The sequence below is a fragment of the Cebidichthys violaceus genome, unplaced genomic scaffold (genome assembly GCF_023349555.1).
Source record: "Cebidichthys violaceus isolate CVI_PGR_0920_01 unplaced genomic scaffold, fCebVio1.0.p SCAF_229, whole genome shotgun sequence".
Taxonomy (NCBI): Eukaryota; Metazoa; Chordata; class Actinopteri; order Perciformes; family Stichaeidae; genus Cebidichthys; species Cebidichthys violaceus.
The window spans coordinates 43,076-70,005 of record NW_027176405.1 but is presented as its reverse complement, the minus strand read 5'-3'; the positions used below and the strand labels follow the sequence as shown (position 1 = coordinate 70,005).

At 43.1% G+C, this 26,930-nt stretch overlaps 1 protein-coding gene across 1 annotated transcript in view; it reads left to right on the top strand.

The window, feature by feature from the left end:
- Window positions 1–26,930, top strand: part of LOC137878100 (netrin receptor UNC5D-like) — a 63,795-nt gene that overhangs the window by 14,936 nt on the left and 21,929 nt on the right. The window contains exons 5-11 of the mRNA XM_068718216.1: window positions 4,568–4,711; window positions 4,916–5,019; window positions 17,290–17,464; window positions 18,469–18,636; window positions 21,752–21,916; window positions 22,296–22,328; window positions 24,534–24,719. Of these exons, the coding sequence (XP_068574317.1) occupies window positions 4,568–4,711; window positions 4,916–5,019; window positions 17,290–17,464; window positions 18,469–18,636; window positions 21,752–21,916; window positions 22,296–22,328; window positions 24,534–24,719 (975 nt within the window). The remainder of the gene's footprint in view (window positions 1–4,567; window positions 4,712–4,915; window positions 5,020–17,289; window positions 17,465–18,468; window positions 18,637–21,751; window positions 21,917–22,295; window positions 22,329–24,533; window positions 24,720–26,930) is intronic.

The window sequence follows — 26,930 nt, the reverse complement described above, 5'->3', positions numbered from 1 at the left end:
GCTCCTAATAAGCTGACACGCAATTTTTTTTGGGGGGGGATAAACATAAACAAGGCGACTCGGGGAATGACACAAATAAGGACTCGCAGCATTTTAATGGCTGAATTATCATGATTTCTTTATGCACGGAGTAATGCGTCCCTTTGGTTCCCGGGATTAAGTATGACAGACACACACACACACACACACACACACACACACACACACAGCTGGGACCAGACCGAAGATGTTGCTGGGAGCATGTTCCGCTTGTCTAGCAGGGTTCGTCTGTGTCTGGCCCTCAGCCAGCCCTCACAGCCCCCGCACGCCGCGATGTCACATCACACAAGCATTTCCCCAAAGCTGCGTTCGCATCAGACGGACGCCCCTCCCGAAGCTACACCCGTCCGCCCTCAGCCCACAGCCCACGCCGTGTCACCCGAGACATCCAGGCCCCCTGGTCGAGCCGAGCCGGACCAATCGGGTTCTCCCGAGCCGCTTGGATCCGGAGCCACGCGTAGCTGGCGCCGCCTGGCTCCCATCGGGCCCTTTTCATAGACTCCGCCAAGGCTGGAAACAACGGGGCCAAAGCGGGGAGAAATCACACCACGGGGACCCCGTGCCAGACGGACCAAAAGACAGACAAGAGAAAGAGAGAGGGATAAGTGAGCGTCGGCGCTGGTATATCTCTTCCTGACGCCTTTATAGAGGCTACGTTAGAGACATATTAAAGGACGTGATTAAAGGGGCATGTGAGAGCTGCTCCACCTTGAGGGCCATTGTCAAGGCTTTGTGGTGCTCTGTCAGGAGCCACTGGCAAGAGCCTGAAGGAAAGAGAGGCAACAAAGGAAACAGGTGGCTGGGGACAGACTCGCTGGACGGGAGCTGAACGGTTGTTTGTATTCGTGAACGCAGAGAAGTGGCCGCGTGTCATCGACATGACCGAGCAGTTATTGGATAATATCTCAGACGGAGTGTCATTCCGGGCCACTCTGGGGAAAGCGACTGAGCTCTTTGATGCCTGCCTAATGTGAGGGGTCCTGGGAGTCCGAGTGTCTTTCTGATTTCTCTCTTTGTTAATCTCGCCTTCAGCAGGAAGACCATGGCCCTCACTCACACCCCCCCACCCCCACCCCCACCCACCCATCAGTGTGGGTTTGTATGAATTGGTGGTATTCCATGCATTTGTTATGAGTTTTTGGTTATTTGTAGGTTTTTGCTTTCTATTTTATATCACTGTTGCATCGCATTATGACACGGACGTTATCGCTTATTTCATTTTCCGGTAGTGATCAGAGATGTTCTCGCTGTGCGCCAGACAAAAAGAGCTTTTTGGAGTAAAATCTGCAGAGCTGTGGCTCACTCCAGCCTCTATGAGTCAGTTATTTTTGTGTGTGTTGCTTTCAGCATTAAACGCCGCATCAGGAGCAGCAGACTGTTGTTTATGCATTAGTTTCTTCTGTTTTCCTTCTTGATCATTAATAAAGATGAGGAGGTCTGATTGTGAGAATCAAGAGACACCATTCCCTAGTCTCCTCAGTGGGCTTCTTCACAATCCAGCAGGGAAATTGCTTGTCAAAAAGCACTTTCTGAAGTTTTGGATGTGAGGTCACTTATTTCTTAAGAATTTTAAATTCAAAATTTACATATTTAAGACTCGACACACAGACCGGACCAGTTTTCCATTTATTTACCCACTGATCTGAGATAAAAAAAAATGCATGTTCTGTTACTGTTAATTAAGCTAACGATTCTTTCTGAAGTCAAACTCAACCGCTGCGCTTCCGCGGAATAATGTCACCATTAAGTCGGCTGAAACACTGTCATTGAGCTGCAGAAGAGGAAATTACACCATCAGCGCAGCACCAGAACCGCTGCACAGTAGAGGTGTAATGCCAAGCTGTCACAAAAATTGTGACAATTTGGTTGTGGGAAATCGTCTCGATTGCTTCATTTTCTGTATTAAATTGTTTTCGTCGCCAATATATCTGATCATATCTTAAAAACAACAGCTGTGTGACATCCTAACTAGTGTGGTTAAAGCTGAGGAGACGCTGTTGTGGACGAATCTCGCTGAGCGTCTGTCTGGGTCATTTCTGCTTTTTGATCTTATTTGTTTACATTTCGTGGAAATCTGCATCATGCAAAGTCACGCCGCTTCGGCCGACTGCTGAAGCGGTCCCTATTCACAACAATCACCCCAATTGCACCGCCTCTCGAGTGAAATCTTGTGTTTTTATTTCCCTGTAGTTGAATCTGCCTCACTCTCACTTAATCAGGCATGTTGATTAAGGCTCTAATTTGTAGCGGTGGAAAGGAGGAGTAGATGGAGAGCGTGTGAGTGTGTGTGTGCGTGTGTGTGTGTGTGTGTGTGTGTGTGTGTGTGTGTGTGTGTGTATTGTACGTAATATCAGTCAGTCACTGCAGAGGATTACAGTGTCTTCAGAGAACATTTCTGTTTTACATTACTTCATTAGGCTCCCTTTGATAACCTTTCATTTTGTATTATTAGTTTCCATTTAATCCCAGCCCCTGTCTGAGCTGTTTGCAATGTTAGGCATGACGGCAAGAGCCTGTGGAGAGACAACTCCTCTAAGTGTAGAGCTGCGTAATTAAGCAATAAGCCACAAGAGGCTGAGCTTTACAGTGATTTTTGAACAGCTGCTGTGAGATGTGTCGCGAGGCATGACTTGTTAGCTGTAGCAGAAATCAGTGTAAAGTACAACCTTTACTGATTTACTGCCTGTTGAAAACAAGGTTTCAAAAGTACAAGATTTAAATCTATTAATAAGGAATTATTATTTAAATTCCTATTATTTATTATAATCCTTTTCTTACTATTTGTGGTTGTCAATAGCCATTCAATGTCTGTAACAACCCCTCTATATATTTTTCATCGTTAGAGGCGGAGTCCGCCATCCCCGCACAGGATTCCAGCTGCCTACTTACAGGTGATGGATTCACAGAATAAGGTGCAGCGCGTTATCTCACCAACGTCGCTGTGCTGTCCACTTCCCAACGGCGGTACCAGAGCTCTGAGACACTTCTAACGCAAACCACACATGATCCGCTGCTGCTGCTGCTGCTGCTGCTGCTGCTGCTGCTGCTGCTGCTAAGCACATTAAAAGTATTCAACCGGCAAAAAACACAAGGTTGCAGTCACAGGTGAATGCGACCGTTAATCAAAAATACACCAACAAAGCAAGACGACGTGGGTTTGTTTGGCTGCACTGCAAACAGCAGTTGCTCCTCTGTTGTTTGTGTTTGTGTTCATTCTGACATGCTCAAGAAGCATTTTAGCCATGAAATATAATAAGTTATATATATAGTTTTTCTATGATCGATATGTAATATGAATCGGACACATTTTAGTGAGTTTTAGAGCCGAGTTTTTATTTTCTTATTTTATCGTCAATGTATTTTTTTTAACAGTTTTTCTCGTAGATACTTAAACGTGGAACGCAAATGTTGCTAATATTTCTTTGAGAGGTTTGTTATTGTGACTTCCCATTCCCCCTCTGTGCACTCTTTATAGAGAGTAGACACTTACGAGCTGTTCACAACTGCATTAATTTCATGATGCATGTGTTCATTTATGCATATATTAATACTTCAATTATGGTTGGCTGACTGAGGTTTTAGGACATCATATGTTGGTCGAAAGCTGCAATTACCCAGCTGCCCAATAGAGCCACCCGATAATGCATTAATGGTCCGAGCCTGTCATCTTTTGTTCATCGTCGGGCATAATTGAAATACCAGGCTTTTAAATTCCCATCAGCTGTCTCCGAGAAATGCTCGTCTCACGCCGAGCTCATTATGAGCTGGATCCCAGACAATATACAGATAATAACGAAGGGCCGGTGTGACATCAAGTCACAGCTCTGCTGCAGAAATAGATGATTCCACCGTCAAAGAAAGTGTCGGTGTTCAGATGAAGTATTTTATTGCATTGTTTTGCTTTTTCTTCATTAGATTATAGCTCTTTGAATGTTTGGTTTTTTCGAGAAAAATAAAAGAGTGCTCACGCTCTCCCTTAAAACAATAACAGGCTGATGTGTTCCTCCTCTCCCTTAATGCCTCCACTGGATAGCATTTAGTGTCACTTGTGTGTAAATGGATTATGCTTTACAGAGACTGAAAGAGGATATTAGGGCTCACTAACAATCTCTACTCCAACCAGCGTTTTTGCATCGCCGGCCATCTGTTCGGCAAGACTGAAGTTTTAACAAGCATTTATCGAAAGGCCGCTAATGGCTAATGACGTAGATATGAATATTCACTATGAAGTGGTGAGCGCTGTGAATTCCAACCAGATCCAAGAATACCGCACGGCTAAAATTGTTGTCCAAGTTTCTTGAGTAGCATTTCCTCCTCCTCCTCCTCCTCCTCCTCCTCCTCCTCCTCCTGGCAAATGGTAGATCTGTTTGCTGCTGATAATTCTTATCATATTCAGATTTCAATCATCACTCTGTGTCTCGTCCCCAAACCCCCCCCCCCCCCCCCCCCCCCGCAAACCTTCATCTCATTCATTGATCAGCCCTGCGATACGGATGCTAATCCACGCGATCTTCTTCTCGTCCTGCAGGGCTGAAGATCCGCGAGGTGATGATCAACGTGTCGCGTCAGCAGGTGGAGGACTTCCACGGCCCGGAGGACTACTGGTGCCTGTGCGTCGCCTGGAGTCACCTGGGAACCTCCAAGAGCCGCAAGGCGACTGTCCGCATCGCCTGTAAGCAGCGCCTCACTTTTGATACCAGAATGACCTTTATCGTCCGCGAAAAGGTTATTCTTCAAAAGCGGTGGCGTGATTCTGTAGTCGCCGTCCTTTCTTAAAGTTCGTGCATGCGAGCGGAACAAGGTCACATGTGAAAACACGCTCCCTCCGTGCCGTTGCAGTTGTTCTTTAACGCTGGTTGTTTATTCTCTTCCCCAGACCTGAGGAAGAACTTTGAGCAGGACCCCCAAGGCACCGAGATGCCTCTGAATGGCATGATAGTGTTGCACTGTCGTCCCCCAGAGGGAGTGCCTGTGGCTGAGGTGAGGGCTTCTTGCACTTCAAACGAGTAACATTTTCTCCTGTGTTGCCTGGAGAGGAGCAGTCATCCGTCTGGTTTTATCCTCGCAGTGTAACTCTGTATTCATGGTACAATGTTGTGTTGCTCTCCGGCATCTGCACATCTCTGCAGTTTAGTAGAAACCAGAGCTTGCGGTTGATGAGCTGGAGATGCCGTTTGTTTATTTCCTCGCGCTCACTCCGTTCAAGGGGAAGAGATTATTCATATACGGGGGAGTAATATCTGTCCATTGGTGTGCATCGCGATGTTCTCCGTTTGCTGTGTTCTCCGGTAAAAGGCCGTACGGCTATGACTTATTTAGATGTCATGTATTCCTCTCACTATCGCTCCCCTCTCTCCCTCCTCGTGTGTGTGTGTGTGTGTGTGTGTGTGTGTGTGTGTGTGTGTGTGTGTGTCTGAAAGAGAGGGCCCGTCAAAGCCATTTTAATTTTTTACTATGAATATAAAATGAGGCTCTTGCGGACGGTCCTGTTGAGTGGCGAGTGTTGTGCCGCGCTCTGATGTCGCACGCCTTCATGTGAAGGCTCAGCAGGCAGATATGTCAATATCAAAGCCCGTGTGTGCCCAAGCATCTGGAGCTTTGCATTTACTTAAAGGCACAGTCCGTGATCCATCGGCAAACAAAGTGACAGCCCTACCAGCACATTTCAAAGCACAGCGACTGGAACCCCTGCTGTCATTCCCAAAGAGATAGACGGGTCTCTACATACACCGACTAATAAGTTACTATTTATTTATGACGCTAATAGTTAAAGCTTTGTTTACATCGGTGATGTTTGTTAGCAGCAATAAAACCGACAAAAGTTTCCCTTTCACACACACACACACACACACATATACTCTGGTAGTTTAGGCAATGGGAGGGGCCTGTTTACTGGGTAGAGCGCTCGGGAGGCAGGATGACGCCGAGGTCACGTGGCCGATTCGTAATTTGGTCGTAAAGAATCACGTCCCTCCAGTTGGACATTTTCGTTGGCGTCTCGGCGCGAATGAGCCGTCTTCCTCACCCCTCAGACGTCTGTTGGTTTTGCGACAGCGGCGATAAAAACATCATCAACACGCCCACCTGCTCGCCATTAGTTCTCTGGACAATGAAGGGCTCTGGTGACACATGGGCTCAATTAGACACGGACATGGTGAAAGAGAGCTGACGGGGGAAAAGTCTGCTTAATGTCCGTTTCAACTGATTCGGACAAAGGGGGCTTGTTTGAAAAGGCACCTGTGTTTTATATCTTTAATTATGATCTTGAGAAACATAGATTGTTAAATTGTTTTACATTCAGCACACTTTTCCATATCGGAGACAATACTAAACATATTTCTTTAATCGCTAGAAGGAGAGACTAAAGATAATTATTAATTTAACAGGTGTTTCTTATTCTTTATTCACACTCTTTTCCAGGGACAAAAAACATGTAACCGCTTACAATAGTCTCAATAAAACACTATGGGCTTCAACACCAATCAACAACTTTCTGTCACAAAGACACTTTAACAGTTCACTGAGGTGTGATTTATTGCAATATTACAATATTAAGCCGCACTATGGAGGTGTTATGCGTTTCCAGCACCACGTGTCGCTCTGCATCAGCTTGCTCTGATAAATTAGCATATCTTTCCATATAGTATTTGCTTATTTTTTCGTGGTTATGTGGTTTATGAGTTTTGTTTTGACTCTTTTATGAAGAGCACTAAGGCCTTGGAGTTACTAGATTACTGTACAGTGAAACAAAAAAACCCTATCAGAGTTAGCCAGCTAGCTCACTTAATCCCAGCTGATTGTGGGAGACAGTCTGCATAATCCTGTTTTCCTGCCATTAATCTTAACTTCACGCATGGAATAAACACTAAAAGTAACACACATTTTGTTTCTTCCCTTAATTGAAAGATTTTGTTGCTGCAGAATCCATAGCGAGGTACAATCTGATGCTGCATCACAAGGTTTCAAAATACGCTTTGACTGAGAGTTATATTTGAGCTTTTCACTGGTTGTATTGTTATTTAAACAAATACACTGAAAACCTGTCAAATTACACTAATGTATAAACCATAGACTGGACATAAAAAGTGCACGTCGTCAACGTGACGGCGGTGATTTGCGGACTCCAGTTTTGACCTTTGTCCGTTTGTAGTGGCAGCCATCTTTTTTGTTGTTGTTGTGGAACCAGAAGTGACACAAGAGGGTGGAGCTAAACACAACCAAACGCTAAACAAGACAATTCTAGACGACTAAAATGTCACAATTAACTTTTTCGTGAACTGAAAGCACACATCTTATATTCAAGATGAAAGTCAGTACTAGTGTGTGAACATGTACCTGAAACGTATACAGCACACACATGTTCTCCAGCTGGCTGCATTGTAGGTTCTGTATTTCCATATTATTAAAACGCTGTTCACGAAAAAAAAATAAAGAATGTAGATGAGGGCTTTAAGACTCCTTAAAGATGACCATGGACTCCCTCCACAGCACACTACTGTGTGTGTGTGTGTGTGTGTGTGTGTGTGTGTGTGTGTGTGTGTGTGTGTGTGTGTGTGCGCGATGAATGATTCAGCTCTCACAAATGGAGCATCGATGTACCACGATTCTCCCCATTGCATTGTGGTCATCAAATAGGCAACTCCTCATGCATTCATTAATGTGACCGGCTAACAAAGAGAATGGTAATAGTAAATAATGCAGGGACTAAATCCAGCTCCCTCTAGTGTTACTTGCACCACTCTCATCAAAAGTTGGGGATGTGGCTGTTCTCTTCTTCTTCTTCTTCTTCTTCTTCTTCTTCTTCTTCTTCTTTTTTTCCGTGACTTTAGGCACTGCTGAGAGGTCAAAGCCTTTCTTGCGACCAGCGCTGTGAAATGTGGCTCAGAGAGAGAGAAGCTGTAGCTCAGCCACACTTTGAGTTTAAGGAATCGAGGTCATGGTGCAGTGTGATCCGTTGAAAGGCATATTTGAATAGCCATATTTATTTTTGGTCTTGACGTTTATTTGACTGTTTCATTTTTGCTGCGATCCGCAAACGCGCCCTGATGGAGATTAATACTTTAACGGTTGCAATAGTTGCTGAGTTGACCCGATGCAGATGAAATGAGTTCCAACTTTGCCCGCTGTTTTAAGACATAAATGCCGTACAGACGACTTTACGGCTTGAAATCCCCTTATGTCGCCGTTCTCAGAAGCAACACTAACAGTGTTGTGGGGGGGGGGGGGGGGGGGGGGACTTTATCCGCATCTCGCTGTAACTAAGCCACGCGGGAGTTTGCTGGGCTGCTGTGTAGGATGTTAATGAAAATCAGAGAATGCCATATTATCTGTCCCAGCAGCGACAGAGGCAATAATCTGTGCACGCTGTTCGTCAGACCACAGAGAATGTATCACAGTCAAACGGCTTAAGTCTGCTTCAGTTTATTGGTGACGAGAGTCGAGAAGGCCAAATCTTTTTCACTTGGCTCCGCTTTTTATAGACAGGGAGCAGTTTACAAAACAGATTATGGGCACTGTGATGTTGAAGCTATTACATTATTGGCTCTGTTTAGGGCATGATAATCTCATAATCAGCCAAACTGAAATTAAAATTCCCTTTTGCCAAGATAAAGAAGTCAATATATACTGTATATATATATATATATATATATATATATATATATATATATATACAGAAAAGCTCAGTGTTTGTTTTGACTTATTGGTCAAAATGTATGTTCTGTATATATATATATATATATATATATATATATATATATATATATATATATATATATATATATATATATATATATATATATAGACTTCTTCATCTTGGCAAAAGGGAATTTTAATTTCAGTTTGGCTTTGAGAAAAATGATTACTAGAAGGGAGCTGGAATCGCAACGAATTAGAAGCTACAGTTAGGCTAATAACACAGTTAGCACCACTGAGCTAAAGCCCGACTAGTGTTCGGTTTGATGATGTTGTCTGGTCTCATTTAGCCACTTGTTAACAACCACCTTTCTTGAGACACGTACAAGCTTCAAAAGGCACGAGGAGGGTGTTTTTATTTTCTAGAACAAAGCATTAAAATCTCATTCCTTCAGCACTCTGTTGGAAATCAACGCTAACGCTAGTGAGCCAGGCTATTTTTAGCATGGAAACAAGCTAGCCTCCAGGAAAACATACTCAACACGTTGGAGGCATCCAAATGTTGAATGCTGTATCGTGACAGCTGTCAAATCACTAACTGAGAGCTCTCACTGACAACATTTACAATAAAACATCTGGGCTCAACTTCAGTAGGATATATAGACGATTGTGACGTCCTCCACAGAAGCAAATACTATAAGCAGCCGCCCACAGGCCTGAACACAGTTTCCTCAAATATGTTTTGAAAACTGTTCTATTCTCTGTCAAATGTGCATAATAACCACAGTGTTGTCCTGTATAGTTTATATCCTTATGCAAAACTTTCAAAGTTCAGTTCGACTTGAAAACAATAAAAAAGTCTGTGCTGAAGTCTAAATCCCCGGAGGATAAAGAGCACGGCCATAATAATGACTGCATAATTAATGTTGCTCTAAGAAAACAATTAGGCCACCATCAGGGAACATAACTGTCACGGAAAATTGCAATTTTTTTTATTTATTACTCAGGATTTTATAGCCTCACAAAGCGACAACACACACATCTCAAACTCAGCTATCACTATGGAACATTCATATTTATTTTTTTAAATGACTAATGACTGATTAAGTGCAGTAGCGGAAAAACACAAGCAATCCATATGGGACAGTTTGAAACGTCCAAAACTCATTAAAACACATTTATGGTACATTTAGGTGTTGTAAATATCCACTGGAGCGTGACTCTGGAACGACATGGTCTGCTTTCAGTCCTCAGATGTATGAAGTAAGTCATTTAGGGGTTATTTGGCACAACCAGGAAGGTGATTCTTTTATTCAAAACTGTCAAACATTTATTATACAGCCTACTTAAGATAACATGTAAGAAAATAGCTGTTTGGTCTTGCTCTAAACGAGTAGAGGGAGATTTGTGGCTGCCTTTTGTCAGTGTAAAAGTTTAGTGGTGGACATTAAAAAAAAAAAAAAGATCTCCAATAACTTTAGAAAAAAACAGTTTTACAATCATTAGCCGCACATTAACCGCCCAAGTATTCTATACCAAGTGTAATTAATCATCAAGCCTCTCATCCAAAGTCATTTGAAGTACTTAAAATGTAATTATTCAGTGATGAACATAACATTTCCAGAGACGGTGTGGAGATAAACCAAGGACACAACAAGGGTTTAGCCACCCCCGCCTCGAGAATATGCTGCTGTCAGATTCGGAGGGCTCATTTGTTTAATGTGATTTCATGAAAGTCATTGTTGCATTGAGGAAGAAAAAAAAAAAAAAAAAAGGCCACACACATGACTGAGGGAAGGCGGAGAGGGAAGTGAGAGGAGGAGGAGGAGGAGGGCGCTCGTTAATGAAACTCAACCCTAATTGAATCAGATGGAACAAAACCTACTGCGATGCTTTGTGATCGTCTTCATGTCGCTCTCACTTCCCATTTAAATTGATTGTAAATGTAGGGCATTGCATCCGCTTTCAGAATAATTGAGTGTTTAGGCCCGATGCAGGGAGGAACTTGAAATACTTGAACTGGACGTACTTTTTTTTTTTTGTTTGTGTGTGTGTGTGTGTTTGTGTGTGTGTGTGTGTGTGTGTCAAGTTTGAGATGATACCTCTCGGCACGTAAACACCGATTGCTCCAGGCCTGTTTGGCCGTCTCATCTCAACCTCTTCAAACAGCTGGGAGCTATCAGAAAAGTGATACTCTGCCGCATGGTGCACAGACCCCCCCGCTGACCATTTGATGCCGCTTTCAATATACCTCGAGTTTATTTCACTTTTGCTCTCTGGAAATGATCCGCCGCTAAACTAGACAAAAAGTTCGAAGTGAAAACTTTCAGAGGGACGCGGTGCCGATCGGTTTCTATCAGCTTCCGTTCGCTGTTTAACGATCGACGCGGTGACCTTGCCGCCGCGTTACCTCGCCGCCAGCAGACAACCCGGAAGGCCTGGTCGGTGCGGGTTAGGTGTGGTGCAGTTCAACACTGGTTGCTGCTATCTAAGTGGAACAAATTTGCCAATTAAGCAAATCCGTTCCCCGTCCTCCCCAGGCAGTGGCTTATCAGGCTCATTTGAGTCCGTCCTGTCCCTGCCTTCTCATCAGCATGTGCATCTCTCTATCGCTTTACCCCGAAGGAGAGACTCCAGGACCGACGCAGAATGCAAATCGCACTCTGGGTTTTTAGTGAAGGAGGGGCAGAGCGAGATGGATAAATCAAAGCAAAAACATTGGACGGGAAAACTCCAACCGGAGTACAAGACGATTATTTTAATTTGCTTCAGCGTAAGAATTCCCCGAGATAAGGGACCCGGGAAAAATGAACTCTCATCACCAAAGAGACTTTGCAAAGTATTCTACGATCACAGAGACACTAGAGGGACAACAATGTGGTCAGTTACACTGAAGAAGACAGCAGCTGAGGCTGTTCCACCTGTCTACTTCCTCTTTGACAAATGCCTTTATAGTTTCACGATCACATTAACTGAATTACCATACTTTAGAACAATGTTGAGGTACTTTACTGGTGTTTTTCGGCACAGTTTATGTTGTCATTAGTTCCACTAAAGACACGACACTGAAGATATATTGATGCATATACTTTTAGTTTGGGCTTTTCTTTCCCACTCTTTCATTTTAGTTAAAATATAATATTTCTCCATAAACTTGAGTGGCTCAAATGTGATATAAGGCAGTCTAAAAAAGCCCGCCGTATTTTTATATCGGAGGCAGCCAAAGCCCTTCATCCGACTATAAATGCATAAGTACGGCCAATATTGGGAACAGGGACATAAGAGTGCCACGAACACGTAGCATCACTTCAGCAGTACTGCAGAGAGGGCGAGCGAGTGATGCTTAGCGAAGGGCGGGTCAATACCGCAGCAGTCCATGCTTCAGCACACAAACACGGCTCGATCGTTATCGATACCAACTAAAAAGGGTTGAATAGAAAGTTGTTGTCTTTTTAAGTGTGGTTTGCGAGGGTTTTCTGGCAGACTTCAACGGTGCGTTTTTACTGAACAGACTCTGGTGACACAAGAGGCCCAGAAGGTCCACAGCACAGCCGTCCTCTGTCGCTCTGTCTGGGTAAACATCGCGGCGATCGGATGTTTTCAGAGATGTGGATGAGTCAGCTTCTCACTATGATGCTGCACAGTACACCGTTTAATTTGTAGACATTACCGTGCAAATAATCTGGACTCTTAAAGCTAATAAATCTATTTTTCACATAGAAAAAGAGTTTAAAAAGCAGTGGTGAAAGAGGTATTCACGTGTTTTATTTAACACCACAGTGTAGAAATACTCTTTAGCGCATATTGGCTGTTTATTCCAATGTTATACTCGTGTAAAAGTACAGCATTAGCATCAAAATATACTGAACATACGAAAGTTAAAGTAAAAAAAAAACAATGATTGACGTTAATGTAGCGGCTGGTAAAAGTAGGGCTACTTTCACTCACTTAAAGGAGCTCTATGTTGAATTCAAAGCATGCTAGCAGCGCTAACAGAGCTAACAGTGCAAACAACAGCAGCAGCGCTGACAGAGTCTGTTGGGACGCCGTTATCTGCCGTTATCTTCCGTTATCTTCCGTTATCTGCCGTTAACTGCCGTATTGGAGCAGAGCAGAGCGGCGGTAGACATTACTCCACATACTTAATACTTGTTTGCTTGTATATTAATGCGCTGAATGTTTCTATAGAGAACATTTAATATGCTGCTGGGTCCCTTTACCCATGATATCACATGGTCATTCATGAGTAGATTATATTTCGTATTAATAACCGGAATCTGTAAAGAATCTCGCCACTAAAGCTGTCAAATAAATGTAGCGGCATACATATACTGAAAGTAGCGCAACATTTTCCATATAAGTACCTGAAAATTGAGTAAATGTACTTAGTTACAGTCCACCACCGATGGGGAAACACTCATGCAGGAAGGGATGAGCCAGACACTCTAGTCCCCATGCATCCATGAATCTGATTTTGCAAACAGAGTGGCAGAGTGGGTCCTGTCGGAGGGCTCTCCGCCGTGTTCCAGACACTTCGCTGTCAGGTCTGTGTGCCGCGGCGCTCTCCAAGGCGCTGATCCTGCATCTGGTAGCAGCTAGAGCGCGACTCTCTTTCGCCTCATAGCAGTGGGAAGGCTTCTGCCAGCGGGAACTTCCAGCCAATATCTTTCTGGTGTAATCACTGCCTTCACCCGCTTCTTTGTTGTTGTTTTTCTTCACAAGTGGTAGTCGGTTTTTTTTGGGGGGTTTTTTCTTTGCTCGAAGACACACCGGTCTCTGGTCTCAGTGGCAATTAGGGCTAGGCCATATATTCACTATTGATATATTGTGATATGAGACTAGATTAGATTTTGTATATGGTGATATGACATAAGTGTTGTCTTTTCCTGTTTTTAAACGCCCCACATTACAGAAAAGCGATGAACTTGCGAGACCGTTCCAGCTGCTCTAGTATTTGCCTTTACCCAGTTAGTCATTATATCCACTTTACTGAGGAGACCAATATTAACCCAACAATACTGTTGCAATATTTGATATCAACGTATTTGGGCAGAAATATATATAGATTTTAGATTTTCTCCATATTGCCCTAGTTGCAATAATGCAAGTGATGTTAACTATAAAGCAGATTGGGCACCATGATGTAAATGATCCAACTGACAAACACAGTTTCTTTATTTTCCACTGTCAGTTACATCCATTCGTAAAAGTTGTACTTGTCGCCTGGTGTCATATTGGCATATGTTACATCAGATGCGGCTGACAGAGATTGTCAATATAGAATTAGGGCTTGAGCCAAGGTTTACAGTGAGCATGCAGGCTCGTCACAGAGGAGCTACCAGCAGACAGACCATCTACCTACACACCTATATCAAACATATATGCTGTTTATACGGTACCGTAGTTTATAATGAATGTAACATTACTCTTCAGGGGGCAGACAACCCTGCACCTACAATATCATCTAATACAACTCAACTCATCTGCAATAAAACTGACAGTTTCTGTTGTCGGATATCTTATAATAAGTGCACTAAAGTAGTGCGTTAAATGTACTGTATTAGTATCCCTGTTATTTTGTTCACCATTATCTCGCTCACTTATAACGGAGGTGAAAGCGCACCGAAGACGTCGCCTTTGTGGGTCATTGTAAATGAGGGGAAAAAGAAGACACTTCTCTGCATAAATACACTGATTAATGATGCAAAATAGACCCGGAGCTGGACAGTTATCCAACTCATTATGTTGACTCGCTCCAAAATGAGATTTGTCATTGAGAGAAACGTTCATGATGTAATACAGTGGAGCTCGTCGCCGTGGGCGATGCATTTAGTGTTACTCGGCGTTTCCCGAGGTGACACATTGTCCACTAAATGTTGAAATATATTTAAATCGCACAACGTAATGGTTAGATCTCGGTACCTGTCAAATGAGAACAATGTTGACACCGCTCTGTAAATGTGCGTCCCATCTGAATACGTGTCGAGACGGAACAAAGGGATGGGGGTTGGGGGGTCTTTCTCAAACACAGTTGTTTAAAGACGCCGGGATGAAATAGTTTGATAGTTTTAGTCGTGTCTTTTTTTTTCTCCTGAAATAAATGAAAATGTATTTTCAAGTAATTTGAACAAAGTAGAGATAGCACTTGGTGCTTGTATTGGCACAACTGACCTTACGACGCTAAACTCGCATAATTATATAAGTTCCTCTTATCAAGGGGTTGGTGGCCAATCGCTTAATTAGCGTGCCCTTTTTCTCACGCATGCTGTAATTGGAAAATAGTTTGCATCTCATTCAGAGTGAAGATATGAAAATATAAGTAAAGTAAGACTGGAGCTGCTGAGTCCTGCTTTTAGGGTCAAACCTGTTTTTTTAAAAAGCCTTTTTTTTAACACCGCCTCTCTGTGACACCGGAGATTTAGGGAGCGTCTTTGTTGAATACTGCGGACTACACACAGACAGTGTTTAATGTGACCCTGGTGCCAAAAATAAAAAATAGCAGAGCTCACCTCTGTCATCCCTTTTTGTGAAAGAGGCTGCAGCATTTGCAGAGAAGGTGATAAAGCCCAAACCTCCCACTTGTCAAGGTTAATGCCATACTTCCCAGATACTAGACAGGCCCGCAGTGAAATACAGAAGGCAGGAAGAACAACAGAGTACCACACTCTACTCTATATTTGTATAGATGGATGGATGGATACGAGTGTCTGTGCTTAAAGAAAAATACAACATTATAATGTGATTGCAGAAATAATTCTTTACGTTTCATAAAAGCATTTTATTTACGATTGAAATAGAAATTGACTATTTTTTTCCACCGTGACAGGTTGAAGCAGACTGCTGAGTGGATTAATGGCAGCAGCTGTGCAGAATGCCGTACAGCATGGGCGGCGACACAGAGGTTGATTAGACATTTAAGGTGTGAAATAGTGAAAGGCAAAGAACATAAAGGCCAGGATTGACAGAATGACCGACGCAGCCCACCAGTGTGGTTGCTTCGTTTGTCTTGAAGGCTGTGGAGCCAAATGATGAAAAGAGTTAAATTAAAGGCACATGATGAAAGACTTCAAAAGGAGAAAAAAAAAAAACGTTTGTGACAACATGACTCCTGATTTATTGATTTCCCAGCTCAATTTTTTTTTCATCCGGGGTGTTTCGAAAGAGCAAAGCAATCTCTGAGTTTGTTGGCTGTTGTTCTATTCCCCCGGCAAATAGACACTCTCCACAAGCGCGCACACGCAAACACACACACACACACACACACACACACACACCGGAGTGCGACCCCATGCACAAACACACGGCGCTCCCAGTGGGGCGGAGTTTTTAATCCTCAAATACACCGCCATAAATCAAACCCCACTCCCTCGCGCCCCGGCTCGTCTCTCTCAATGAAAAGCTCGAGCCAGTGGCACATTAATAGCAATTTACAGGACCAGTCATGCGAGCAGAGTAGTATCAACAGAGCGTCCTTTATTTTGTAATTCCTTATTACTTTCACTCACTACATTGGAGGAAGAGTAGAAGATGTGACCTGCCTGCTGCGTACCACGCCCTCCGCGTGGACGTCATCCATGTTGTGCCTTTACAACGAACCCCTAACCTCACAATCAGAGTCGATGTAGTGATAATCTACAGCAAAGAAATGTCATAGTTAAAAACCAATAGTATTTTGCCATACATATTCTGTGGTATTGTCTTTGGAAAACCCCTAGAAAGCAGTGTATTTAGCTTTAAGTAGTATATAATCACTCGCTTTCCTCATCTTGTGTATTGAATTGAATGTGTGCTGCTGAATAGCACATATTCAATTCAATACACAATTTATCTATATCTATCTATACTATAGAGCTACTGTATTCTATGTAAACAGCCTAAAGTCACAGATAAATGGTTAAAATAGTTATTGTAATGTAACAGTTTGGACTTATTATAGTTAAAAGTAATGATTAACAGTTTGGACGTAGTTATGAATAAATAGCTTCAAGTCATGGATGCGCATTTGAAGTCAAATTCAATCCACTTTCATGTTTAGCCCAAAACCAGTTGCTTCAGTGGGCTTTGCAATCTGTGCAACATCGGCTGTCCTTGGACCCTCGCATCGGAAAAGGAACAAACTCCCCACCTCCAGGTTCTAGGGCTCATTCCTGCAGCATTCACACGTGTGCTCCTGTGCTCCTGTCTGCTTTCTTTCATGCCATCAATCTGTCAGGGACTGCAGATGGAAAAACCAGCCCGTATGGCTAAAGTCTGAAACATTTACATGATGGCTCATGTTAATTAATGTGCATTGTCCCCTCCTAAATATATAATAGACATCAAAGATATTCACCAAACGCACCAATAAACACATGAACTCTTTCATATTCAGTGTAAAGGAATGACACACTTTCCTCAGATCATGTCTTTAATGATGATGAGAAGAGAGCAGCTCAAAGCTACACACACACTCACCTCTGCATACATCAGCAAGTCATTATAACCTCACACTGAAATAACACTTAATGTATTCTGTTTCAGCGCCGATCCCATTATTTCGTCCGTCACATCTTCAAATATGTTGACGTCCGTACGTGAAAAGCATATTTTTGTGACTCGTGCAAATGCTGTTTTCAGGTGGAATGGCTGAAAAATGAAGAACCTCTAAACTCTCAAGGCGCCATCGATTCGAGAGGCGACCACAACCTGATCGTCTCCGAAGCCCGACTCTCCGATTCCGGGAACTACACCTGCGTCGCCAGCAACATCGTGGCCAAGAGACGCAGCGTCACGGCCACCGTCGTGGTCTACGGCAAGACGTTTATTCTGGTCTTATTTTCCAGAGACAAATGTGTTGAAGGTTTGATTCTGTCTCAGCCAAATAAGGCACGATGGTTTTCTGTAGGGTTTGCGGTACAGGTGATGAAAAACAATGTCAAACAGGTTCCTTGTCTCTATCCAAATATACATTTTCACTCCAGAAGGAGGCTGTCAATTTGGCACCTCTAAATTCCCCAAAGTCATTAATATAAAAACCACCGCTCAACCACGACGAGCAGTCTTTTTTTTTTTTTTTTTCACACGGGTCTAATGAGCAGTTAATGGGTAGGCGATCTCTAATGTGTAAAAACACAAAGACACAATATTTACAATCATTTTATATTACAAGAAGGGCAGACACTGTTTCCAGCCTTTTTTTTTTTTTTTTTTTTTTAAAGCCCCGCAGAGAGCTCTGCAGAGACAAAAGGAGAATAAGTGAAATTATAATGTCATAATAGCGTCACCTCGTTTCACACCGGAGGAACACCTCGTTAATTGGAGTGTTTCGGTGCTCATTTCACTGACCTGTCATCCGGTTATTTTTACTTTTTTAAGGGAGGACATTTAGCTGCTGTAGGAATTCATCTAATTCTTTCTGACACCCCGTTGTTGAGTCCCATCAATCATTCATTTCCTTAACTAATGAAGTCTAGACAGGCTTTTCTACTCCCAATAGCCTCTGACAGATGTACAATGGTGGAGTACTAGCATTTCCTCCCGTCCTATGACAGCAAATGAGCTGATGAGTCAGTCATCCCGCAATATTTTAGGCAACAAATCAGAGGAAGAAGTAGACAGAAGGGACGACGCCATTGATCATCTCTGTAAAGACACCTCAGGTTGTTGTTTTTTTTCCCCCTCCGGATGAGTCGTTCATTGTCACTTTTGAGTGAAGCCCTGTGATGCAGAAAATACAACACAGAATGTGGGCCGTTTTTTTTTCATGACCGTAGGATCTGCTCATCCCTTTCCTTTCATCCTTTGGCCCTCTAACAGTGAACGGGGGCTGGTCGTCGTGGACGGACTGGTCTCCCTGTAACGTGCGCTGCGGTCGCGGTGTGCAGAAACGCTCACGCACCTGCACAAATCCAGCTCCTCTCAACGGGGGAGCCTTCTGTGAGGGCATGTCGGTACAGAAGAGCACCTGCAACACACTGTGTCCAGGTGAGCACGAGCGCGTGGTCTCCATGCTGTTAGTGTTTGTGCATGCGCTTCAAGGACACTCTGTGGGTTGCATTCAAGGACACTCTGAGATTTAGGGCGCTTGAAAGCATTGCATGCATGAGATACAGCGTGAGATTCACTGTTTCTTGCGTTAAAGGAATAGTGTGGCATTTTTGGGAAAAAATATTTGATGATGATCACTCTTATATCTGCTCGTTAAATACAAAGCTGTAGCCAGCAGCCGCTTAGCTTAGCTTAGCATACTGACTGGAAACGGGGGTAAACAGCTAGCATGGCTCCGTCCAAAGGGAACAAAATCTACCAGCACATTAAAATGTTACATCTTGTATGATACATCGCACTGATTCTGTCTTTCTTGTCAAGTCTTTGCTCTATAATATTGCACATATTGTACATGTTTATATTTATACATATACTGCACATGTATTGGCCACGTATTAGTACACATTTGCCGGGGATTTAACTCTCTCATTGTACATACAGTACACAGAAATAGAGATACAGCTTGAAAACGATGACTGACAACAAAGCTGATCGGGACTAAACATCCAAACGCTGGAATAAATATTGACTGATTGAATTTTATTTTTTCATTTAGTGCTGCTTTATTCTACTTATAAAATTTGTTTTCTTTTTTAGTATACTTTCTGTTTGTGCAGCTGGCTACACTGCAGCTTATTGCGCAATCCTGTATCGCGTAATGGCAATCAAGAGCAACCTTTAAACCTAGAATCCTATTTGTTTCATCTGTATAAACACATTACTTGTAGTTTTACAGGGACTTATGTGCTGGAAGTATTTATTTGAGGAACGCAGTCACTTTCTGGAATTTTGTCATCAACATTTCTGAGCTTGACCATGGAAAAAGTGCGGCGCGCAAACCTCCATGAAACCCCAATGTGATTTCAGACCTCAGCCGTCGTGCAGAGCTGAGATGTAACGTGTTCAAAGCTGAGCTCCAGACGTGCTGCTAGTTAATCGTCTGCTGGCTCCAGCTTCTTAACTCTTGACGAAGAAAGCAAATAAGTGAATTCCCCAAAAGTATTCTTAAAGATTGTTCGGCAGCCAACTCTAGGAATGTCAGCGTGTCCTTGAATGCATCAGTGTGGAGACGTTTCTCTCTGCTCAAAAATGCATAACCCAACAAGTATACGAATGGCATCAAAATGGTGTCTGTGACTGATTACTCAGCAGCGTTTAATGCCTCTGTAAGTTGATTTTAATACCTGCAATTAACAGAGAACAACGTCGTTCCTGAAGCTAGGAAATCCGTCTAAAAGCTTCAGGGACACTTTGCAGTCAGCGGACGTCTCCTTTCAACCTGGAATGCATTGCACGTCTCCGCTGCTGATTAATGACAGTTGTTTGTATCTGAAATCTAATGCAGTGGACCTTTTTAAAAAACAAAAAACAAATCAGCAAATGAAGAGAAACTGTAGGGGAAATGGAGAGAGGCAAACAAAACAGCAGAAGCTTAGGATGTGAGAGAAAGAGCAGAGCAGCAGTTCCAGTTATCAAAACTTCCGTGTAATCTCCTCTGCCCGACGACAAGCCTAAATTCATGATTTCAACCACAGCACCAGCATAAAGGGAAATGCTCATCAGGTTTAAAGAAGAAAAAAAAAAAGTTATCAGTGGAAGCCAGTGCACTCCTCCAAACATTATCTCCTGCCTCCTTCTGAAGGATTCTTTCTCCTGCATCTGAGTTTGAACATAAACAGGGTGCATTTGCTTTTAGATTAGCAGGAAGAAGGAAACCTTTAGAGTGTTTGGAGGTGGAAAGGAGGCTTGATGGAGTGTGGCATAAGCAGAGTGTCTTTGTGCTCCAAGTCAGCAAGGCGGCTCAACATTTTTGGCACCCTGAGGTGGAAAGAATGTTTTCGTGAAGTTAGCAGTGCAGCTGTTACCTTGGAAGTGTTCTCCCGTAAAGTTAGAGAACTATTAAATGCATGCAACTCCTGCTCGTGTTCCTCACTCACTAATTCACAGAAATGTTTTTACCTTTCGCCCCGAATCTTGTCGCCGCCTCCGTGCATATATATGTTAGTGAATCAGAATCCTTCTAGATTCTAAATCTACATGAGGTGCAACACGGAGAACGCTGGGAAGCTGTTCCGAGTAAAAAGGCGCAAACATTGGTTACATTTGCAAATCATGGCACTGGAAATTGGTGGCAGTAGTCGGTCATTATAGGCCAGGGAGAGGCCACTTTAGGCACATGTGCCACCAATAACACACCAGCGCCAGAGCTTTTCTTGGAGATGTTGAAGCGCCCTCTCAGCGGCAGGCCAAATCACCTCTTTCTCAGAACCCGTCCCAGATGTCTGTCCCGACTCTCACTCTGCGCACTACTCCGCCTCTGATTGGCTTGTACTTGTTGCCTTCTTCACAGTCAACTCAGATGTGGATGGCAGCTTTCTGGCATTGTGCTTTCATATATATATATATATATATATATATATATATATATATATATATATATATATATAGTACAATGTCCTGATTATGGGAAGAAAAACATTTTTCTTTTAATGTTGCTTTTATGGTTGGAATAAATGTACAGATCGGTGATGTGGTGTCGTAGTTAAACTTCAACTTTATAGTTGGATACTTTAATTCTTCTCAATAAATGAGGATGAAACCTCAATTTCAAAGTGATTTCATACATTGCGTTAGTATATCAATGGATCAAAATATTGTCTATTGCATCCTTTTTTTTTGAATGAATGAATGTGGTTTTAATATGCCAGACATTTATTTAAAATGTGTGCATTTATATTTTCTAAGACAGTAGAGCCCTCATCATTTGTGCGTTCGTGTGCTCTGAGGAATTTCTACATCAATTTTTGTTTGTGAATGAGTGTTTGAAGTTTGAGCATCGTCGTATCCGATTTTTTAAAAAGTGTTTCACTGCTGTCTTCACCGCTGTCTTCTTTATTCTTTTCTTCTTTGCCTGTGTGTTTGTTCACGAGTTGACAGCGTACTCCGACTGTGCTTCCTGCACTCCAAAAATCTTTGCATGCGCAACCTTATGTTCTTCGTGTGCGTCCTTGTGTTCTCAAACATCTGCGTCTGATCCCCCCCCCCTCCTCAGTGGACGGCGGCTGGGCGGAGTGGAGCGAGTGGACGGTGTGCAGCTCAGACTGCGAGAGGCAGCGCAGCAGAGAGTGTACGGCTCCGGAGCCCAAACACGGAGGGCGGCTGTGCGACGGGGTGGCGCTGGCTACGGACAACTGCACCGGCGGCCTCTGCACACAGAGTGGGTGACATCACCAACCATCCCCCCCCCACCCCCCACCCCCCTACCCCCCCCCCCCCCCCCCCCCCCACCCCCCTGCTTGCTTAGCAATCAGAAAGAAAAACAAAAAAGTTCAGCATCATTAATGTTCAGGGACTGTGTCATTATAGATGTACTGTTCATGACTTTTTGGCAGCGTGGGCTGGATCATGATCGTCATTATAATCACGCTCATTACCAGCATCCTCATCCATCTCCATACCCAGTTCACTCCACATACGTGACACGCTGTGCACAGGCACGGATGCACGCACAAATGGTAATTAAATCAACGAAGACTAAGCGTTCAAAATGGTCAAAGAGAAACTCTCAAATTGTGATTGTTTCTCTGTCTTTGCAGATCGAAAGTTGCTCCACGATGCTAAGCCACAGGGTGAGTTCCTCCTCGGCGTCCATTACTTTCTGTTATGTTGTTGTAACGATATCACTGTCTGCAGCCACGGCCTGGAAGAACAATTCAGTTCATAAAAATGACCGGTTAACACTTATTGTTATATTGATTGGCTGGAAGATGTTCATTGTTTTCATATATCCTCACTGCTCTTATTCAGCAACATCATCATCGTCCTCATAAATTACTTTACAGCCGCTTCTTTCAGCCGTCATCGTCCAATATTAGCGGGAGTTGTAAAGCAACAGCAAGTCCGTGTTTGTGTGACGGCACGATGTTTTTATCGAGGACCCTCGCACACTAAAACCGTGGCGGGAAGTGAGAGCAATGGGTCCGACCGGTGCTTCAGCCGAGCATATCGGTAATTTTACCCGAACGGGGCATATTGCCACGAATATAGGAAATAATACTTATATGTTGATGTGCGGCAAGCAGCCGTGGAATAACAAGGATAAATCACTCTGACAGGTGTGCTTATGAAAAGCAACACTCTCCTCCGCATGACTCATTGTGAATTATCCCGCACTTAGAATAGAGGCGAGAGTTATTTCAGATACAGACGTTCTGACGGACAAGTAGTATACAAGATGTATGAATAATAAGTGGGAAATACAGTATGGCATATTATGATTTTTTTGTGATCAATGCAATGTTTAGTGTTTTCTCCACCCTTGGCGATCATTTTCACTCCATTTACAATAACATGTTGTGTGTTGGATCATATCGCTTGAAGCTGCAGCTTGTAACTTTGACAAAAATAACTTTTTGTCACTACATCCTGACAGCAGTACATGAGACGCATCATCAGTGTGAGAATCAGGTTCCTCTGCTTCCCCCTTAAGGCTCCTAATGGCATTCTCAAGAGTCCACCGCGCCCCAGAGGAAAACAACCAATAGGATCCGAGCCGCGTCTGACAATCACCGCTCGTGAATTCTGATCAATCTGTCGAATATGAGTGAAGGTTCTGCTGCTGCGCTGTCTATTCCTCCACTCGAATGTTTTCAGAGACGTAGATTTGATCTGCAAAATGAAAACTTTTGTGATCCGGCGGCCATGTTGAAAAACAGTCCAAGCTCCGCCCACCAGCTTTTAATGAACAGTAGTTGAAATAATCCTGTATTGTTGAAACAAACATTGTGCGGTTAAATTGTATTGTGTTTGTACAATTATGTTAAGAATAGTTTAAATGACGATCAGTTCATCTATCAACTGAATCCACTGTTCCTAACTGTATTAATACTTACTAATGTACCATACATTTCAGCTAATACCTTCATAGAATACTACACCAGCTTTGTGTATCAATTGCTTCATGCATTATTGCTTCCTAGGCTAATGTGTTGGTTACCGCCGCGTACTTTACACCTACAAAGCCACATCCACATTTCGTCCTTACTTGTCCTTTAACTCCGTTTCGTATATTTGTTTGTCAGAAACGGGGAAAAGAATGCTGCCAAAACTTCCCAAGCCCCCAATTAACCTGCTACTGTAGCAGTTAATGCCGCTTTGCATATTTTGTCAATTCCTCCTCATTTGAGCTTCAGGCTACTTAGAGGATTTCTCAGCATGTCCTGTTTTCAGCGCAGATCTCATTATCTTTCAAGAACATGCTAGCAGCCCCCTTTATTTTCCCGCTCCCTCTTCTTTCTTGGAGGAGTTGGACGCCGCTGCACCGGTGGGACAGTAATCATTGCCGATGAGCTAATTTAATGAATTGGTTTTGTCACATTATCCCAGTGGAACGCGGAGCGCCTCCAACACCAGAGCCAAGCAGTGTTTGAAATGACAGTCAGGTGCTGGGTTGATTATAATCGCCTTCCTTCCGAGGTTCCTCATTAGTGGCTTTAACGCTCCGCGGTGGAACAATGAAGCTGTGCATCAGGAAGCAGTGCAGACGAGGAAAACCTGGGAAGAAGGCGCTGAAGTAGTTTTCAACCAGGGTAGACTTGCTTCCTGTGAAAGACTCTCATATCTTCAACTCAGCTGATGTTCCTCAGCAATGCAGATTTTCAGTTTATTCTGGGAGGAAATGTCTCCCAGCTTTCCTAATTACACACAGTTACACACTTAGAGGGCAAAAAGTCTCAAAAATCTGCTTCTCTCTCTCTCTCTCTCTCTCTCTCTCTCTCTCTCTCTTGCTCTCTCTCTCTCTCTCTCGCTCTCTTACTCACTCTTACTTTCCCAAGGTGTGGAGAGCAGCAGCGACGTGGCCTTGTACTCGGGCCTTGCTGCGGGGGTGGTGACAGTGGTGCTGCTGATCATCGCCGTCACTCTCTACCGAAGGAGCCAGAGTGAGTACGGTGTCGATGTCATCGACTCCTCCGCCCTCACCGGGGGCTTCCAGTCCTTCAGCTTCAAGACCTCTCGTCAAGGTGAGCCACTGAGCGTCTTGCAGATCCAATTTGCACCCAGAGTTGTGCCTTGCAATGCTAAATCCCCTCGGCGCACATTGCTTCCGACTGTAGGCGGAGGTTTTCGATGAAGAGAGAGGGGGAAAACGGCGGAAAGCCGGCGGCACCAGTAATGTTTGGCAGCGCACATATCAGTCCGGCTTGCTTGATTTACGGTTGTGTTGTTTAAGCACAATGCTGCAGACGGAATAAGTAGGTTTTAATTAAATGGAGATGTTCTAATTATGTATTTCAAGGGAAAAGGTAAATAAGAACACGTCTAGTTTAAAGGAGCAGTGTGTAGGATTTAGACAAACTACCTCGCCACCACTCGGCCTAGGCATCCAGACAGCTCGCTGTGTTTACCTTTGTGTTTTGGCCCGATTGTATGAAGCGTATGTCAACCACTGCTAACATAATGAAGCGATATTTAAGTTCCTCAATGCTTCCTGTAATCTTTTCCCACTAATAATCTGATAGAGGTTGGAACGTATCCTGAGGAGGACATCTTTGATATTTCACTGCATAAATTTCCGAATATGCAGCATATTAAGTTGTGCGGATAATTTGCCGGTGCCATGTTGGCTGATTTGATTTATTCATTAGCATATGCACGCTGTTTGACTCTCGCATAATCACACTCGGCACACCCCCGTAAATTAGAGAGCGGAGTTGATACGTTTCAATACGAACTCTTTATGACTTGCTTGCATGTTAACACCTGTCAGTCCTGCTGCTGTATGATAGCTGCAGGTATTTAATAAGGCCTGACAGCTGTGGATGACAACTTTGGTTACCATATTTTGCTCAGCAGAAACTCTGTGTTTTGATTTGCATTTAAACTTGCACGAGAAAAAAAACAAACAGTTATCTTTATTAGAAAAATAAAATAGCTCAACATACATGAAAGGAGTTTATGTGATTTTGAAGAGCCTTCTCACCATCTAAAGGTAAAAAAAAGGGTTCTTTGCACTTGACTTTGCAATAAGACGTTGTTAAAGAGCAGTTAAAAACAAGTACTGAAATCGCTCTCCACCACCTAATTTGCATAAATATAACCCCAGCTGCGGCGCTACATCCACCTTGACACAAGTGGGTTCATTTGGATTCTCGGAATGACCAAACAGGCTCAAGCACAAAAAAAAAAGCGGCCCTGCTTCCAATAAAAATGGCATTTAAAAAGTTTAGCTTTAAAACAGTTAAAAAAATAAAAGTCCCCCCTTTCCTTTTTAAGAGCTCCTCTGGCGGCGCAGCAGTCCAAATGAAAGTAGCCACATCTGTCCAGACACACACATGAAAATTTACCTCAGCATCTAACCCGTTAGTAGCGGAGCAACTCGGGGTTAAACGGGGATTGAATCGCCAACCGTCTAGTTAAATGACACCATCCCACGGACCGCCCCCTTTGGATTGCATTCGCCATGAAAATGCAGCGTTAAGTGTCTTTGCTTAAGTTATTCATTCCTTTCTTTCATCCATCTACCTTTTTTTTTTTGTGTATTGACTGTGTTATTAATGTGTCAATCTGGTGATAGAAGTCACGAGTATGAGGATACGGTTGATTTGATCTTCATAAAACAATGACATGAAAAGTGGCTTTCTGTCTGCAATCATGCTATTCTAATTAACGTGATGATTCAAAGGACCCCGAGAATCCGTCGAAATTCAAATCAGGTCTGCAGTTTTCCCTGCTATTACAGTGAGATGGCATTATAATATAAATGAAGTGTCAGTCTCCTTCAAACGTAAGAACTACGCACGGACGCAGAAGGCAGACCGGGTCTCATTTTTCAGCTTGTCTCCAGATGAAAAGAAATATATACAAACACCCACAGAAGATACAAGATGTAGCTCTGATCCTGTTTCACTCAAATACTGTAAATGTGCTGACATATTCATGACATTTCATGTAATGTAAAATACCGAAGATGCACGCGAGCCATACCGTCTTTTGTTCATTTGCATTAATTTGTATATATGCATGAATAATGCATACATTTCCTTGTAAGTTGAGATAACTACATCAATTATTAAAATGCTTTAGGGCCCAAAATGACTGGATTTAATTTGTATGTTTGTTTACTTGAGCCTTCTGGAGATCCTTGCTGTCTGTGCTGTAGTGCAGTAAATGTCCAATAGCGTACAGTATACTGCTTAATCTATAAAGCACAATGTGTATTTACTGCTTTATTT